The sequence below is a fragment of the Melozone crissalis genome, unplaced genomic scaffold (genome assembly GCF_028551555.1).
Source record: "Melozone crissalis strain CALT ecotype California unplaced genomic scaffold, PUWL_Pcris_2 ptg000018l_1, whole genome shotgun sequence".
NCBI lineage: Eukaryota > Metazoa > Chordata > Aves > Passeriformes > Passerellidae > Melozone > Melozone crissalis.
In genome coordinates, this window is record NW_026535796.1 from 1,391,667 (window position 1) to 1,411,240 (window position 19,574).

Genomic DNA, 19,574 nt, shown 5'->3' on the forward strand with positions numbered 1-19,574 from the left:
GTGCTCTGCAAAGAAAGGATCTATCTCCCTGTCAAACCTGTCTTTCCATAGTGAGGTTCCCCTCATCTCCATGACCCTGAACCACCAAACCTCCTGAAGCAAGAATGAAGCATCTGCCCTGCCTCTCATTTTGCCCCCTGCCAAACTGAGCTCTCCCCTCCCTCACACCCAGCGCCTGCCACGAGTGTTAAAAATAGCACTAATTAGGATCCTGGTTGCCCATTAACTCTTTTATTATTCATGTGACATTTATGATAAATGCCTGATATTACTTACAAATGGTTGAGGTGGCACTTACACACAGCAGCATAAACTTCAGGGTCATGGGAGAAATCATTTAGCAGCAAGGCAGGCTGACTACACCAGGGCATACAACCACTTGCTGGCGTGTAAATTTAAATCTTTTAGTTCAACACAAAAGACAAAGTAGCCTGGCATTCCTGAAGTGCAGGTGGGCTTCTATTTCAACAGTCTTTTGCATCACTGTAAATACCTCTAAAGATGGCTTTCTACATCCAGCCAGGGCTGTGCACTGCATGTTGGCCACAAAACAGAAAAAAAAGTCCTGCCTTTCTCCAACAGAAAAGTGTCCTGCAACAGCCAAGTTGTCATTTCTCAGGATTATCACATCCTCTTAATTAAGTTGCAAAATTCAGAATGGAATAACCCCGATGAACATAAATTACACAGAAATGGATTTGATTTGCATGTAATAATGGCTTCTTTCAGAATTAATTACAAATATGCTGGAGTATGGATTAACGTCCTCCTGATTCAGCACTGTATGTGCATGTTTACCTGCTCTTCTAAGCTAAGGCTAGGAGTAAATTGTCTAGACAATTAATTATAATTCTTCTCTCATTTGCCAAAAAAACAGTAAAGCTTTGTGCAGAATCAGCTACCCAGCCTTCTTCCACCCCTTCAGAGATCTTTAAAAAATCCATGAGCATATTTGTCATTCCATAATGAATTAAATTGCACATTGTTCACCATCAATTCTATCTGTGCAATCTGCCAGTACAGACTCTTCATACTTCCCTTGGATTAAAAGCCCAACAAGAAATCCACCTCTAAAAACACAGCCTTGTTTCAAACCCCACCTAAGAGGGACAGGGAGAGCTTTGGCAGGATCCTTGCCCAGAGATCGCAGCAGTTCCATTTGTAAGCTGGTCTGTAACACTGAACGCTGCTCCTTAAGTAAACAAACAGCCAGGGAAATGTGCTTGAAGACAGAGATAAAAATGCATATCTATTTACTTTAGAAGCCTGCAAAGCCTGTTCTTTCACGGCTACAGCGTGAGGAAGTGGTGCAACTATTTAAATTCAATCACCATGGGAGTTCAAGGCACGCTCCAAAAAAAGCTGCTTGTTGTACCCTCTCCTGCATGCAAAAGCCAGCTCTGCAGAAACAAACATTGTAACACCAAAAGTATTTTACCAAACCATACATGGGCCTGAAGATCAAGACATCAAATAATGTAAAATCAATAGATCTTACAGACAGGGTTTGACCAATCCATCCCAAAAGACCTATTTTCAGTACCCAATTTCAGAGAAGCACAGCATCCCTTTGTTGGTCACGAAGAGGTTGTGGGGGGAAGAGGAAGAAAAATCCCAAATCATGATTTTGCTGTAAACTGGCCGGCAACACTCAAAAGGTGAACCAACTTTTTAAACAAAACCTAAAATGCCAACAAAAAAATCCTCCAAAATATCAAACATATTTTTGGCACGAATGAACAATTCAAATATACCCTTTTTATAAAGTAATTTATACTGCAATAACATTCATTGCCTTTTTTTTTTTTTGTATTTCAGTGTAGTGTTGGGAAAATTCAATTTCAAGCCAAAGTAATTTGCTTTATTCTCCATGGTTACTAAACGCCACTGGACCATGGATATTTCTGAGCGCAGAAATAGTTGCATAAAATGTCATTAATTTTGGTTACTCCCCAAAAATATTTAGAAGAAACCACAACTGATAGCCCACAGTAAATATTGAAATTCATCTAAATTTCAATAACTGGAAGAAGAGTAGAACCTCCCAGATATCTCTGAGAGTGTATTCCCAAAGGACAAAAAGAGCAACCAGAAAATTCCCAGTCAGCCTGACCATTGTTCTCTGTCACTGCTTTCCTGAACGCTGCATGAAGTTTTAAATGGATCAAGTGAAGCACATCACCGGTGTTAGCCCACAGGACTTGCTGCTCAGAGGCATCCCACACTTTTTCCAGAGTCAATTCTCCACCAGGAACATCACTCTTTCCCCAACAGAGCACTGAGAATCAAATTTCAGGATCTCCTACCTCGATCAAAAAGTCTCCAGTTCTCAGGCCAGCTTGCCATGCTACTCCCCCTTCATCCACAGATTCCAAGTACTGCAAAGCAGGAAAGGCTGGAGTTGGGGTGAATTCTTCAATTGGTGTGTCAGCTTTAAAAATAAATACCACATTAAAAAAAGAAAGTTATGGAGTGCTTGCAAATACCACTTGACTACAGGCCTATCATTGGCCATTCCAATTTAGGGTTAAAAAATGGTGGGTGCTGGAAGTGAGAGGGATGTGCCTCATGGGAGATCAGGATGCTGGGGACAGAGTGCAACCCCCTGGAATAGCAATCCACAGGTCTTCCTTCCAGAGGGGGAAATACCTGCTCCTTTCCTTTGCACAAACCAAATCAAGTTGCACCAGGCAATAGCTGGGTTGTGATATTCCAGGATATTCAGTATTGGCTCAAGTAACCCCTTTGTGTGCCTGGCAGAATGCTGTAACTCTGGCAACATCCACCTAAAAATGAATTATGTGCTGGAGCCAGGAGAGAGCATCTGGCCAAACTAGGGGGATGGGATGGGTGGCAAAGCATGAAAAAAAAAAAAAAAAAAAAACCAGATTTTTTTTCCCCTCCTAAATTTAGATGTGCATAACAAGGAAGAGACCACATTTTAGGAGAGGAGGCACAGCTGACCCTGTGACAGCCCTGCCTGCCCCTCTGTGTCACGTACACACGCAGGCAGAAAAGTCCTTGGGTCTTTCACCTGAGCTGCCCCCGCTGCTACAGAGAAAATCTGGGGAAAACCACTGGGCTCAGCCAGAGGGAGTGAGCCCTGCTCAGAGCACTGATAACCCACACCAACACTCAGAGATAAGGCAGTGCCTTGGGCTTCCCTTCTTCAACTCCAGACATTTCATTTGGCTAAAAAACTGGCAAATCTTTCCCAGCCCTGCAAATCCACAGTGACACCGGTCTAGGTTTAGGGGTGGGGAACAGGGAAAGCAAAAGCCATGTCCCAAGAATGAAGACATGGAATAATTTTCATGCTCAAGCAAGGCAAGGGAGAACCCATGTGAAATGAGGGGGAGCAAGAGATGGGACATACCATCACATACATATATTCTTTTTTAAAATACAAAGGGAGCAAACTGCACTGCAAGCTAAAAAGCAAAGCATTAAATAGAATGCCTTTTTTAACTGGCACAAATGCCACTGTGATGGATTTTAGCCTACAGAGAAGTGCCGTGCAGCTTAACATATGAACAGCTTTAAAAATGAGCACACTACAGGCCATGCAACATACGTGCAGCTTCTCAAGATATAAAAAAAGATCATATTTTCATACTAAAACTGCACCAATGTCACCTTGCAGAAGATCCACACCTATTTTAAACAAAACATGCCTCTCTTGTCTATTCCTATTCACAGCCCTATTCAATCAGGCTGGTGTTTGAAATAAAGCAGCAGTTTTTATGAGGAAAGCAGGTTTCCCCACAGTTAAGTAAACTGCACAGCAGAACAGATTAATGGCAAAATACTACATCCACCGGCATGAGAAAAATACAGGCAAAACTTTCTCCCCCCAAAACGATTATGCAGTGCTTCTCCCATGTAAAAATGCAAACTGCTTCAGAGAGAAGGCACTGAAATCCATCGGAGTAGTATAGCATACAGAGAATCCTGTTGTCTAGCAACCAAGTGCACCAAGAATAATTCCTGCTTATATTCTGAGATGTATAAATTTCTTCATGCCACTGCACATCACACACACACACACTCACACACACACAGAAGCACATACCTTTTGCCCCTCTGAGCACAAATCCAAATCCTTCATTGTCTTTTTTCTGCAGGACCACTGCCTTTTCTTCTATTATGCAGTCACTGTAGAGAGAATTCCGAGGATAGCGACCATTATTACATCCCTTCATCACCACTGTAGTAGCTGCTCCTCCAGTGTGCAGGTTCATCATCATCACAGCCCGTTAATCAAATAATATTGCAGTAACCAAGCATGGGAAAATATAGAACAAATAGCAGCGAGGGGAAGACAAAGACTAAGCTGGATGGTAAAAGAGAACATGACAAAGCAACTTAAAATGAATAAAAAAGGCAGAGAGGAAAAAGAAAGAAGAAGAAATCATGCATGGTGGTTTGTGTTCTATATGAATGACTAGATGAACATGTGATCATGTAATCTGTGGGCTAGCTAGGACTCTAAAAGGAAAAAAAGTAAGTGAACTGAACGACAGTATCATTAATAAACTCCTCAATCGTGGATGTACCAGATGCATCTTCTAGTGAAGCCAAAATGAAACCAACCAGAAGAAAAATGAGGCAGCATTTTAAATTTAAAGATAATAAATTATGATTTTCTATTAGCTAACTAAAAGGCACAAATATATTCTGAAAGCTATGCCTTGCATCAAAAGCCCTTTTTCAATCCTATTGAATGTTGCATGCTGCAAGAATCCCACATGATCATCTGACAGCCTACAATGCTAACAACGTGCAGCTGCCTTGGCGTCATCAAGCACAAATTTCCACAGCATCAAGAATCTGCATAATTGAAATAGTAACAAGGCATGCACAAGCAGGAAAACACATTTTCTAAGGAATATTTCCTGTCTCCTGATAAACAATTAATATTATAAAACAAGGAGATGGTATAAAGGGCTATTTATGTAAGCAGTATTCCCTTAAAGAGAAAGTAGCCTTAGGAATCTCACTGTCATTGGCTAAGATAAAAGTAGAAGGTAGATGAAGAAAATGCATAAAATGCACATTAAAATGGGACCTTTCAGATACAGGGAACGATCCGTAAAAGCCTTAAGGTGTTCAATATCTTTCATTAAACATGTAGTTACTAAAAATAAGCTCAAAGCAAAAAAGAAAAAAAAGGAAAAATTTTCAATGCTCTTTTAGGTAGAATTGTACAGCATGAGTTGCAGGGGTTAAGTTCATGAATTGTCAGCACTGCAAACTATGCTGCTTTAATATACCTACAGAACTAGTTCAGATAGAAAGGAGTAAGACCAAGTTTGCTTTCCTTAATTTTTTACTAGCCAACTTCTGTTCCCACTGGTCTGGTACAGAATCCAGTCCCCAGAGCAGTAAATGCAAGGAGAGAATGGATCTGCCTCAGGGCCATTAATAATCCCCAGGGGGAGGAGGAAACTAAATAAAGAGAAATTGTTGTGACCTTTTTATTTAAAGCTCTGAACAAAGAGAGGGATGATGATATCAGGACACCAATGGACAGCCTCCAAACTCCAGATTTTTCATGCATCACAGACCATCCTTTTGGTGCCTTTCCAACTCTGCAGGATGAAACTTCCCATGGCTGCTGAAGCAATGATGCAAGGTAGCCTTCCAAACTGCAGAGTGTTTAACACTACACATGAACTCAAGCTGCCACAGCGGTGACTTTGTGGGCAAGAGATGGTTTCCATCAGCACCCACAGCTTTTGTATTCTCATCTTATTGTAATTTACTGTGTCTTTCAGACATTTCCTGTTCTTACAGTTAAAAAACTTCTGCTTCTTGAGAAAGCCCAACACCTGGCTCAGGGATATCAGGATGGGATGGAATATGCAGCTCTTGGAGCCCACTGAAGCTCTCCATCAACATCCTGATGTTCTAGAAACTGGCTGCTCCTGCCAGTGCATTGGCTGATTTGCCTCATTTCACCACCACGTTCTCAAGGTGGGACCCTGTACTTATCCACTGAAGAGTCAACAGTGTTACGTTTTTAATACTTGGTCAAATTAATAAAACCCATTCCCTTCAAGTTTCCTTGTAATTAATCAATAGCTTAATAGAGCTTAGAAGGCAACTTCTGAGATGCTAATTATAGCAAGAGTTTGGTTCAAAGAACCCCCTCGTGTCCCCTCCCTAAATCCCACTCTTGTGTCAGTTCATTTCCATACAGAATTCAGAAGTTTATCAGCTCAGCAAACTCAGGATCAAATCTCCTGGCCTACATCCAAAAAAACAAATAGGTATCCAGGGTCCTTCTAGGGCCAGCTAATGAAATGGATGGGCATTGTCAAGTCAGGCTCACTTCATCCTAATGTACAGATACCCTTAAGGTACAAAAACCACCTGATTTTCTTCTCATGTACAGTGCATCCATTCCATAAAGTACCCAGTTTTATACTTCAGTTCATGTACTCAAAGTGGGGATGCAAAATTGCCAACATTTTACAAAATTACATGCAAGGGGGAGGTGAGAGGGAAGGGAGGGAGAAGCACAACATGGTTCTTGGTGAGAAAACACACAAACTGATCTTTATTATTTGACAAATACAACTTTCTAATATAGAGTTGCAGTCATAAAGAGAACATCATCACAGCCTGGAAAGTAAAAGGATGGGCTTGAAAAAAATCAGATGTGTAGCATTTCTTCTCATTTATGTTTCCTAGAAGTAGGGAACCTGCAAAAATCCTATGCCTTGAGTAGCTTAAACTTATTCAAGCAACCACAGAAAGCAAATTGATTCTCCCCACACACCTCAGTGCTGCAGAGCAAAGAACCAGCAGCAGGAAAAAGGGGGAAGACAAAAAAGCACACAAAAAAATGAACTGAATTTACAACCTGCACACCCTTTCTCCCAGAAAATTTGCATTCCCAAGAAAAGGAAGCAGAAGAGGGGCAGGGTTTAACCTCTGACTCTTTGCAGTGCTGCTTTTTTGCTGGCTTTGCCACGCCAGGGCTCTCTGTGCCAGCCAGGGTGGACTCTCCACTGAAGGTCTGCTCACAGTCCACCTGCTCCTGGCAGGAAAAGTGGTGCCAAATGTAAAACTAGGTCAAAATTTCTCCCCATGAGCCTTCTTGGCAGCGTCTCTTTGATCCTGGAGGTGTTGTAAATACTCAGCAGCAGAACACAGGGTACAGCAACCAGTGACAAATGAAGGTGGCATTACATTAGGAGCTGCTCAGAGGCCTGAGCTCAAGCAAGAGGAATTTCTTCCCAGACTCTTTCGGTAAAATGCACAGTTCTGTGTGAGGCTAGGCAGTCCCTGTTATCTGTGATATGCCAAATTTCAATAAGTAAAATCCCTGAAGTCCATTTCTGTCCCATCCCAAACAAAATTCAAAAGCTTCCATTTCAGAGATGAGTCCTCGGAATATGACCAGTTCCATATGAGGGTAATAAAATGAGTAATTCTAAAATCAATAGCTCATTATTTAAATAGGGCAAACGCTGCTTTGACTTTGGGCTGTGTGAGGCCAAGATTCATTGCAGGCAAAGTTAAATGCAAAAGGCATCCTACCAAGTGCAGGACATTTCTGTGTGGAGCACAATCATAAAACTTCAGGTCAAAATAACAGTCAATGTAAATCTCTGCTTTACTCAAGCAGTAGACATTAGAAAACATGCTTATTCATCAGCTCATGTAGTTTCCTTAACAACCTAAGGCTCAAGAAGTGTGCAGAGGTGTACAAATTTCCATAGTTTTACAGACTGACCAATGGAGAAAGGGAAATAGAAGGATTTGCCCGTGGTCACACAGATATGTGAGTTTTGAACTCAGCACTGTTCCACATAACAACCATCATTTGTGTGGGCTTTTCTAAACAGCAGGAATTTCTGCTTTGCGAACAGCCCATTAGGATAATATCTGAGGAAGAAGGAGAAATGTCAAGTCTTTCATAAAGACCTGTATGAAGAAAATAAAGGTTGGAGTGCAGGTTCCTGCTGGAGGCAGGCCCACAAAACCTGGCTTCCTGTTCTCATCAGGGATAACTACACCCTATCTTAAGGCATGACTTATTCCACAAGCTAAAATACTAAATTACAGAGGTGGAGGCTATCAGGACTACAGGATGTGTTTAGGCAAGTTTGTATCAAGTGTTTCATTGCTGATTTCAATCTGAAAAACAGCAAGTAGAAGACAATCCATTGAAAATTATCACCACTATCGGGAAACAAAAGTGGCTATTTGGTATATTGTCAGTCTCCCTCTAAGGAGAGGAAAAAAATGAATGTAAAAAGGAATTATTTCCCTGATTCCCTGGAAACATAACCCAACCTTTTTAGCTTAAGCAGCCCACAAGCCCTTCAGTAAGGACTTGCTCTCTGCTTGAGTGAGAAGTGGACCTTGCTCTCTCCAGGTTCACTTCTTTCAGCTGGCCAAGTGAATCTAAACCTCTTAATTAGCCCTTTTTCTTCTCCTCAGCACTCTTGCAATTGCCATCTCTTTGAAAGATCTACTGAGTTCACAACTAGATACATCCTAGAAGAATAAAGTGTTCTGCCAGGTGCAATAAAATGATATCTAAATCATTCCATAAATTTATATGCAATGTCTGGAAGCAGTCACACTAATTCCTTCCAGGATAAGATGGCCAATTTATGGTGGTTATGCTGAAGCCAGAGAAGGGCATTTGGGAAATCTGTTCAACAGGAGGAGTCCTTTGTGCATTATCCAACAGTCAATGCCTGTCAAAGGCACATCAAAAACATTCTTTCCCTTTTTTTGGGAAGTAACCTGTCCTGATACTACATAAAATGGAAATTATGTCTACAGCAAACCTTATTGTAGGATATAGCAACCTTTCAGTAGGAAAACATTTCCTGTTACTGCTGGAAGGGGTCAACCTTACAATTTATAGTCAACTACTCTAATGGCTTCAGGAAAATTGGCTGATCTTACTAATTAAGGCCTTCAAGATTAATGATGACACTTTCTGTGATTGCTCAAGTTTCCCAGGCATCAATCATCCACTTTTAGGTCTCACAGAAGAGCTCCCACAGCTCTCCTGTGTCAGGCAGAGTAGCAATCATCACTTGCTCAAGAGGCAGCAGCTCCAGCAGCGAGTGGGTTCTGTGCACAGCAGACAGGGAAATACACAGCCTGTCCCTAAAAACCCAGTGGCAGCCCAAACAGAAACAGTGGGATGCAGCCAACTGAAGAGTGAAACTCACAGGGACCTCTCCCTTCACAGCATCCTAGGATCCCAGAATTGAGGGATTGGCCCACTCTGTACAGCTGAGCAATGCTCATGTCCTATATGCCAAATTCAATGATTTTCCTTTAGAACACATGTTTATCTGGAAGTTTATAGCAAGCTGTGTTTGGGAGGAAGAAAATATTTCCAATAGATGGGTCAGTGCCTCAGCACTTTCCTCGTGGCAGATAGAACCTAGCATTAAAATAGAAACACTGGAGAGCAGCAAACTTTAAATTGATAAATTCCTTACTGGGCAGCTGAAGAGACAAGTCCAAGGAGTATAATCATGGTACTATAATTAAAATATGACAGAGAAGGGATGAAGAGAATCACTTAGAACTAAAAATTCTCCAAGTCATTCTGCTATTTCATTAAAAAAAACCTGGAAAATCAGGGCTGCATATGGAAGTGCAGCATGGAGCCAAATGTTTAGTACTACCTATGGACTCAGCTTCACAGGTGCTCCCAAAGAAATCCAAGAGCAGAATCTTCACAGGCACAGACAAACAGAAAATTGGTTGTGTGTCAGTGCCTGACTGGCACAGCTGGCACTCCAACAAAAACCCAGACAAGACAGACAAGATCACCATTTCCCTGCTTGCACTGTGTTCCTCTCTGGCTTTATAATTTCTGGCAAACAATTTCAAATTGCAACAGAAAGGACATGGTCTAATTTCCCCTTGGTAAACTTGGCATAGCTGTGTCTTCCTCAGCTGGCCATGATCAAGCCAGACAAAGGAACAGGAAATAAAGGATGCTCCAGCAATACTCCTGGAACCTCCCCATATCCATATATTTGTATTTCCAATCTCCTGTAGCAGTGCTGTTTCTCCAGAGCTAGTAAACATCTTGTGGAGCTCTTTGATCATGAGAACAGCAAGGCTGTAGATTTTGCTTTGAAATCTGCTGATGAAAGAGGAATATGTCAAACTGTGGCTGTTTTAAAGACATGGACATATTCTCCAGTTCTGGATCTGTACTGCACACTGAGGGAATCACGGGCTCCAGTAAAACCCCACAGCACATCTTCCACCTAGAAAAGGTGTTTCATTCACACTTCTAAACAAGGAATCAAGCCATCTTTATTGGATTTTGAACACTTGATACCCTGGGTAAAAAAGAGCAGTTCTTCACTAAGTCCCCAAACCCACACTAATGTCAGCCAGGAAGGGATTCAGTAAGAATTAGAAGTCAGAAAGATGGTGCTGCTTAAAAAATCAAAAATCAATCATCATTTCAAGAAGCAACCTATCTTAAAGAGACTAACAGTGCTGTACACTTCAGTGGGTTTATGCTACAAAACTTTACCAAAAAATATAGGCTTAAAAGAGAAATATTGAATTTCACAACAGAACTGCACAGTAGTTGCACAATTTCTTTAGGTAGAGCCAAGGAGAAACTTTGTCTCTCTCTCTCCCTCAGTCCACATTCCCTTACTCAGATTTTAATTACACTTATTATCATGCTTTTTGGTGTGCAGGAGAAGGGAGTAGCCAATCTAAAGTAACACTTTTAAAATAAATTGATTTGGCTATTGGTACTTGTAGGTTGTTTCCTGGTTGCACCTTAAGCTGCTGAAACTGCAACAAGTAAAATATTGATACAGCAAACCAGGAAGTCACCTTCCTGGAAAGAGAAATCATCCAGTAAAAGTCTGATTCTCTGTTATGTAGGAATGTCAGGATAGGCTATGAAGGCAATAAAAAAAGTCAGTGGTAAGTTCATAATCCTAAGCAAATGTATATATAGGGCATATATGTACCATATCCATGTATGAATGTATTTATACACATTCACAAAAACCCAAGTATTTTAGCCTTTTTTAAGAGAAAGGTTATTATTCTTTCACATCTGCACTAGTAGAGAGAAAACAAAAAATCACTGTGAGCAAGGAAAGTGGCAAAATGACCTTTAAAATAAAAGCTTAATTTCTCTGTATTAATTAATTTCATTGCTCTTTTAAAAATAAGCAGTCATTTCAAACATCAGACATGACCAAGTGAAAAATCAGACATGCAGGCTATGGAACAGGAGAGTTTTATAGCCCAGAGTTCCTCTAACCCCTTCACACAAATGTTCCACCTAGCACAGGAATGTTTTGGGTTCCAACACACTCCACTTGCACCTGATACTTACCAGCAATTTTCAGTTTTATTTATCAAGCATTTGAGCAATGTGAGCCTGGACTGTGGAAATATTAATATTCATTGCTGATACGATGAGCCTTGGGCAAACAGGCTGTCCAAACACTCACATATGTTTAGGTTACCAGGATATTTACCTAATAAACACTTCACTGTTTAGGTTTGTATTTTCCTACCCCAAACCAGCTGCAGTTCCACCCTCAGATGTTACCACCAAACCACAGAGAAACAGGAATTTTCTCCCTAATCATCTTAACATATTTAGATAAACAGAAAATTAAATATAGATGTTAAATCCACTGGGTTTTAATATTTTTTTTTTAAATTCATAATTTTCCTGCTGTTTTTGCTCAAATTGGTCATTTTTATCACAGACAACCTCAGTACCAAGGAGAAGAACATGTTCAGGGTTATCAAACAGGACAAGTGACAAAGGCAAAACAAGGGAAGTGACTTCAATCACACCTTGGGTTTAAAAGAAAATAAACAGAAAGTGTTCTATTAACACTTTTTGAATGTGCTACAAGCCCTTTAAGGTAGCAGTTTGACCTTGGAAGTCTTTAAAACAATTATTAAACGCCCAGTACATTTTGGTATCATAACTCCACTTGCTCCAAGAGAGTCTAAACAAAAATAAGCTACAAAATAGGGGAAAGAAACTGGTGATTTCAGGACAGGTGCCAAATATTAGGTTCAGATTAGTTTTAAGGGATCCCTCAAGTTTTCCATCCCATCCTGTATGCTATGATGAGCAAGAGGAATTATCACCCTCCTGTCCTGCATTCCTTGGAAAATAAACAGTCCTGACCACAAGGAGTGTGAGTAGCCCTGCCTGTACATTCAGCTTTATAATGGAACTATTTCACTTAAAAGTCTGCATTGTACAGAAAAGCAGTGATTAAATCAATGTTAAAGACTCTGCAAATTTTTATGACAAAAAATGTTATACTTTTAGTATATAACTTACAAGTAAGTTTGAATTTCTGTCTCAAAACAAATGAGGTCTCATCAATGGCATAAAGCTTTTCTGAAAACATCTTTATTCCTTCTCCAAGAGCTTTAAAAATACAGTGTGGAGTGAGAAACTTTGATTTTCTAGGATTTTGCACTAAAGAGCTGAAAAGGTGACATTAATTTTTCACATATCCCTTTAAAAATCCTGACTAATCACGTTATTTCAGTCTCATTAACATCAGAAAGGAGGTGGCAACTCTACCTTATTTTCTGAAATATATTCTCCCTCTCCATTTCTCTAATTGCAGTAAGCTCTTGAGTTATTTTAAGTCTACTCCAAATTTTGCTTACCTGCAAGACAAAATATCCATCTTAACAGCTCTCCTGCCTCCCAACACCATTATTTTCAGCAATTCTCTCCAAGCATGGCCAGTTTAGCCCAAAATGCTCGTAGCAGTGAAAAAATCACTGACTTTACAATTTTATTTAAATTGGCCATGACTTCTCTTAATTATGTCAATGTTGAACTGGAACTGTCTTTATTGCCCCCTTGCCTTTCACATTCAGCTCATTGGTTGCACTGATATGGAATTTCTGGGAATATGAAGCTTTCTTTTTTTGTGTACTAGAGACAAGGTAAAAATATTGGTTTATAATTTCAGATGCATAGATTTTAATGTATTTCAGAGTTTAGGGTGCTGGAAGTGGTTGCAGTAGAGGTATAAACCACCTCTGCCATAGGTGCAACGGCTCCAGGTTTGGACATGCTGGTCTAAAGGATCCCACAAACTACTCAGTATCAGCCCTGGCTTTCAACTGGAGCACCAAACTCTTAATTCTGTTATCTGAGCCCCATAAAAAATTAGAGAAATTAGAAGGCACATGGGTAACAGGATTTTTTCCTCCTAAAGATGCAGTAGCCTCTTTTTCTTAGTGCACATATTCAACACTTACTATTCCTCTTCTCAGAACCTTGCCACGAACTCAGTTTTTGTGTAACACTTATCCCTCAAAGCCAAGCTTTTGTTGATACATTTTAGTGCTTGTCAGACATCATCTCTCCAAAAACAGGCTGACATTTTGTGTCAGAGAGAGCAGGGAGCCCCAGCAGCATCACCAGCCACTCAATTGGTGCATCTGCCAATCATTGCCATGGAGCAGCCCCTGACATCCACGAGGATGGAGAGAGCATCTGCTCCTGGCTTGGGGAAAGAGGAACACTTTCAAAGGGCTTGGATAAATCCCTGCTCTGTCCAGCAGGCTCCTGGCATTCAGCAGCAGCTCTGGCTGTGAATTTAAGTCTGACACACACAGGACTCAGCCCAGACCTCCTTTAATCCAGGTGAATGCTCCACCACCAGCTACTGTCTGCTCTTTAGCTGCTCCCTCTTTGTTGGGTTCAATTCCATTTCTTAAAGAAACACAGCTCCAGCACATCTGGTTTGTCCCAGGAGGAACAAGGCACCCTCCTCCCACACCTTCCTTTTGCACCACCAAAGAGACTGAGCATGAAAATCCACCCCTTTCCAATTCTGGATCATTTCAGCTTTCAAGAGGAACAAAACACATTCGCTGCCTGCCAGCCACCCTGAGAATGTTGCCTCATAGATCAAATTCTCCAAATGCAACAAATATTTGTGAAAATCTGCGTGGAAAGAGAGGGCGAGATGGGGGAAGAGTGGTTTAGATCACTCCCACTGGAGGCAAGCCCACAGTGCGAGTTCACCAGTTATTTGTTCCATTTGGGGCTGCCAACTGCATCATTCCCAACCAGAGGCACCATATGGAGCCTTTGCTCATCTGGTGATGAGGTGACAGCACGGCAGCCAAAGTTGCCCTGGGGCAGGGAATTAAATCATCACAGGGGCTGGGACACAGGAATGGAAAACGCCAATTATTAGAAACCTAATCATCCTCCTTTCTCCCCCTCCACAAAAAAATCTCACTTGAATCTCCTGTTTTCCTCTGCTCTAAACATGAGGGTCCTGTTTCTAACCAACCTCAAAAACTTGTTCTGCATCTCCACTCCTTTTTCTTTTCTTTTTTTCATTTTCTCTATTCTAATTTAAAGAATAAAATCCACTTTATTCCTCCCCATGCACAGGACACAGGCTGCTGCTTTCAGTGGTGACATTTAAATCCATGCTGTCCTCCAGCATCCGGCCGGAGGAGTTGCAGAGGAAATCCTGCTGAGCCTGGAGTACCAATTGCTGTGCAGGAAATGGCACAGCCCCCAAATCCCAGCCCTTGCAAGCAGCAGCTTCTCTACCCCAGGCACACAGTTAAGTCTGGACTAGCACTAGAGGTAGATCCTAAAAGTTTTTCAGACAGAGCATTGTAATTCCACATTTGGAAAAGGCTGTGTATTTTTCTTCCCCTCAGCTCTTGAGCTCTCTTTGCTAACACTTATCACTAAAAATTTAGGCAAACATCTAGCCCAGAAATTGCATTTTAGTCATTAGTTACCAAACCATTAGCTGTTAAAAGCTGGAATCTTACTGAAGTGGGTTGAGCAAACTTCACCGTTAAGGCTGCAAACAACTTAAAAATGCACTTAGAAGCTAATGGAAACTTTTATCATTCACGGTAGTGTTTTGCATCTTACCATAATTGTATTAGACCTTAATAGTGCAATTACAGTACAGGTTTAGATGGAGAGGCACTACAATTCAGATGCACACACACACACACACCCTTTTCACCTCCTGTTTCAGCAATTCCTATCAGTATTTGTAGCCACCAGCACAAAAAGCTCCATCGTGGCATCACACAGCAGCAGGGCAGGCAAAGTGCAAAGTTGTTTATTAGCAACCAAAGGAATTTCCATTAGAAACTGAATAATTGTAAATTAAAAACTTCACATTTTACATCTCCACCTGCTCCATAGAGGCTACAATGCGTTAATTATTGCTTAAATACATATGCAATTCTTCAAATTGCATCAAATTATCCTCTTCAAGTCAATGAGGCACAAGGTATTAAAATTGAGCTACCCTTGACTTTCTGCCTCATATTAAGAGCAGCTCAGTGCTGTCAGGCTGTTATACTCACAGTTAATTAATTAATTCAGAACAGAAAACAGGCAAGTCCAACAAAATAACTTTAGGCATCAAGGTGAGATTACATGCACACAAAACATTTTACATACTTTTTTTCCCTACAATTTGGTTGGTGCTGACCATTCTCTGTGCCCAAAAGAACCATGATATCACATCTGCAGAGATTTTAAATTATTAAAATTTCAGAGAGCTTTCAGATGTAACCACATCACTCTCTCACAGGGTTATATTTAATTACAATGATGAGCATACTCAGATATTTTTGTTACCATTTTCTAGGCAAAAACTGAGCTATGTGTATAGGTAAAAAAGTTAAATGCTGCTGGTTTTACTTATTTCCACCAGAGGAAACCAAGGACTATGTTTAAAATATATGCCTGCAGGTAAAATCAGCTGTAAAATCACTTTCCACTTATTATCAATGTGTCAATCCCAGATTGTGGATTTATTGTTAAGAGTGAGCAGCACCATTTTAATCTCCTTATTCCCATTTCCTTCAAGAGATCTCCTGAACAGTACAAACTTCCCAGGAAACATTAGTACAATGGAACTGGTGATATCCAACAGAAAACAAACAAACAAAATAGCAGTTCACAAAATCCTAGAATGGTTTGGGTTGAAAGGGACCTTAAGGACCATTCAGTTCCAATCCCATATCATCTAGTTCTTACTCCAATTCAGACAATCCCATTTATTTTCCATGTAACAACACTGCTCTCACTGTTCTACCTGGGCAGAACCAACATGAACCAACATGAAAATGTGGGAAGCAGGACATAAAATATAACAACAGCTCTTATACCTTCTCTCTCAATGTTTGTAAGGATCTATTTGCCAGGATTTGGTGGATTGCTGCCAGGCAAGCAGCACTCAGCAAGCACATAAGCCAAATTCCCCACCCCAGGGACACAGGGCCACCATAATCAAGGAGAAAATCCCTTTGCTCCCCATCAGTTTTACATTTCTCACCACTTGCAACGGCCAGAATTCCACTAAAACTTTCCATCTGTTTTAAATCTATATTTTATTATTTTAAAATCTATATTTAAAGAGATGAGCAACTGCATTTCTCCAGAGGGAGGATTATTTATGTGAAATATCCACATGAAACCAGAGGAAAGTATTTCTGCATAGGACTGAAAGCTCCCACTAAAATAGATGTGGAACACACCTAATGCTTAAACCACCAAGACAGCCCCACTTACATGACAACCTTGGGACAAAGGTATCCAACAGGCACATTCTGTGGGCTAAAAAATTAAAAATATAACCAAGCTGTCTACAGCATGCTGAGTTGCAGGGGCAGACAGCTTCAGCTGTACCAAGGAGTCTCTGTGAGCTGCTCAGGAATAAATCTTATGCTGCTCTATCCAACAGCACAGATGACAACAGCAACAGAGAATGGCCTGGAAAGAACTTCTGAGAAGAATCTCCATTTTTTATTAGGCGTTTGTATGTAAACTGGCTTTTGAAGAGCTGCTCCTGTCATCTTCTACACTCGTGGGACATGGATGTTGCCACTTGACTCTAAGTAGGGACAGTAGGGTGAATGAATTAAGCCATTAATTAAGTTTTTTTACAGATTACACCATCCTGTTTTCCTCTTGGTCTTCCTCCACAAAAACAGAACAAAAACCATAAGGCTAATCAACTTGGTCCTGTCATTAATGTGGTGGCAACCAGCCTTTGGAAAAGGTTATTTGTCATCACATCCTCTCCTGTGAGCTCCTGAATGCTGCTGGAGCCATGGGACATCAAAGAAAAGCACCAGGAAAACTTCTGCCATGCAGGGGTGGAACCAGTTAAAGAGTCTGGAGAAACCCCCCCTGTGAAAGTCAGTAACTCTGTGGGGAAAGACACAGAACAGGCAGGAGACCTCCCATTCATGTGCAGATTTGATTACACTGGTGTTGGCATTCAGTTGTGTATTGACTTTTCCTGCTGCCCTGTTCTGCTGGGGGTGGGAGATGATGCAATGAATGCAGCGGGAAAAGTTTCCACTGTCGTGTCCTAAAGTTCCCAAATTCATGGGGGCAATGGATCATGTTTTCCACCGCACCAAATTTACCACTTTTACACAGCACCACACTATGTCTCATATCATTTATGTCTCCAGAGTATAAAACTAAGTTATCACTGTATTAACAGTCTCTTTCCATTTAAAAGGGTGATAACATTTTATATTTGAAATTAACAACTAATTAATTCCACATATTTTCCTGACTGAACAATCCACTGTCCCATCTTGAAAGAATTAATCAATTCCCTCACTTCAGTTAAAAAGCAGGTAAAAAATGGTAATTTTCTAAAGGTTTACCTTAGCTTTAAGTTTTTAAAAAATAAATATTTTTTTTTAAATTCAAATATCCATTCTATGCCTTAGCAATACTTTCTATTATTAAACTGGAATTCAACCTTGATAAATTAACTTATTTACACCCTACAAATAATTTCATTTGAATTAACTGCTGACAAATGCAGGGAAGATAGAGAACCTCAGAGATGTGGCAGAGCAGTTCTGCATTATCTCCGTGCAGTTTCAGTGGTGTATCTGCTCTTTAGGACAAGGAGTGGGGATTTAAACTGAAAGAGGATAGACATTAAGAAGAAATTCTTCCCTTTTGAGGGCATTCATCAGCATTTAAAACAGATAATACATCAGACCTGGTAGTTTCAAATAAGACATTATATTTGTATGATATTTAGTGACTATTTGCACCGGCAAGCAAGTCTCAGTGCCTTTCTCCACATTAGTAAGCATCCCCCCCATTTTCCCAAAGTTAATGTATGGATAACTGATCTCTTATGCAAAGCTGAAATAGGATTTAATGAGCCTCCATTACTCAAGCTGCACATTTTCCTCAAGATGAAAAATGCCATGTACAATGTATTTTCCTGCATGTGAATAAGCCCATTAATATAGATTTCTGAACAGAGTGTTTCTACTCAGCAATTTTTGCCCTTTGGGAGGGAGAAGGAAAGGGAGAAGGGAGCAGACACTTCCCCTCACTCCCCCACACAGTCTCTGGAAAGGAACTGGATCAGCTTTGTTGGTACTTTGGATTCAGAGCTGTTCTTAGCACAGAGGCACAATTGTCTTCTGACAAATGTTTATGAAACCTTTGCTGCCAGCATTAAATCTGTTCTAACATATTCTTCCCCGACTTTGATACGAAATGGTAACAGAGAAAGTAATCAAAGCAATACAAATCTGGCAATATCAAAAATTGCTCTCACTTTCACACCTTGTTTGCCTCTTTGAATAATTCCCCTCCCTGAAGAAGCCCTTGTGAGGAATTAAATCTGGATGTACTACCAAGAGGCATTAATCTCCAGACCGGTTCTGAAATGCAAATTCTCTTTGCTTTAGCAGCAACGCACAAGCACCAGTGAAATCACCATTCAGAGGTACAAAAAGCTGATTTGCAGCCTCAGTCAGGTACCTGAAACACAACTTGGTGTGCTATTGGTTTCTTTAGTTTTCCTGGTGTTACTTTACAAAAAGCCTAGATTTACCATTCTCTACTGAAAAAATGTCTTAAACAAGTCTACTTTTCCACTGTATTCCTTAGAATTTCATATCAATTCTGCCCTCTCCTACCTTTTCCTCTCAATTTCCACTATTACCCTTCCAAATGGATCCACTGGGTCTTGGATTCTCTGTGGAAACTCAAGGAGAGTTTTTTTCCCAACCTTGTCAGGAGAATGCTGCTGCTGCCCCTCTCTCTACTCAGACAATTAACAGATATCAACTGCAGACACACTTCATAACTAATTTATATAAGGCTGTACAAAAGTTCATTTTTTCCTGATTATCTCTCCTGCTCAGTCCTGAATCAGGTAAGATACATTTTTTGAGAGCTTTACTGTTGCACTGGACAAACCTAATACCTTTGGAAAAAACCTCAAAACAATACAGAAATAAACCAACAACCCCCCACCCCCCCCCTCAAAAAAGGTGGAAAGGAAGGTTTCGATGGAATTGACATTTTCTAATGAAAAAAATCTTTTGTTAGAAAGTAGCAGGAGGTTTCCAAGTGGAATTATTTCATATCTCTGAGGCAACATGCAGCAGATACAGCTTTTCTCTTTTGCAGGAACAACCCTATCCATTCACACTGAAATACAGAGACAAGGATATGGATTTTGTAGACTAATGATCAAAGAACCTTGCAAAAAGCCAGCTCC

At 40.5% G+C, this 19,574-nt stretch overlaps 1 protein-coding gene across 4 annotated transcripts in view; it reads right to left on the reverse strand.

The window, feature by feature from the left end:
- SHANK2 (SH3 and multiple ankyrin repeat domains 2) overlaps positions 1-19,574 on the reverse strand; it is a 247,720-nt gene that overhangs the window by 110,541 nt on the left and 117,605 nt on the right. For all 4 annotated transcript variants that reach the window (XM_054275891.1, XM_054275893.1, XM_054275894.1 and 1 more), the window contains 2 exons: positions 4,073-4,155; positions 2,307-2,431 (listed from right to left, as the gene is read on the reverse strand). In XM_054275891.1, the coding sequence (XP_054131866.1) occupies positions 2,307-2,431; positions 4,073-4,155 (208 nt within the window). The remainder of the gene's footprint in view (positions 1-2,306; positions 2,432-4,072; positions 4,156-19,574) is intronic.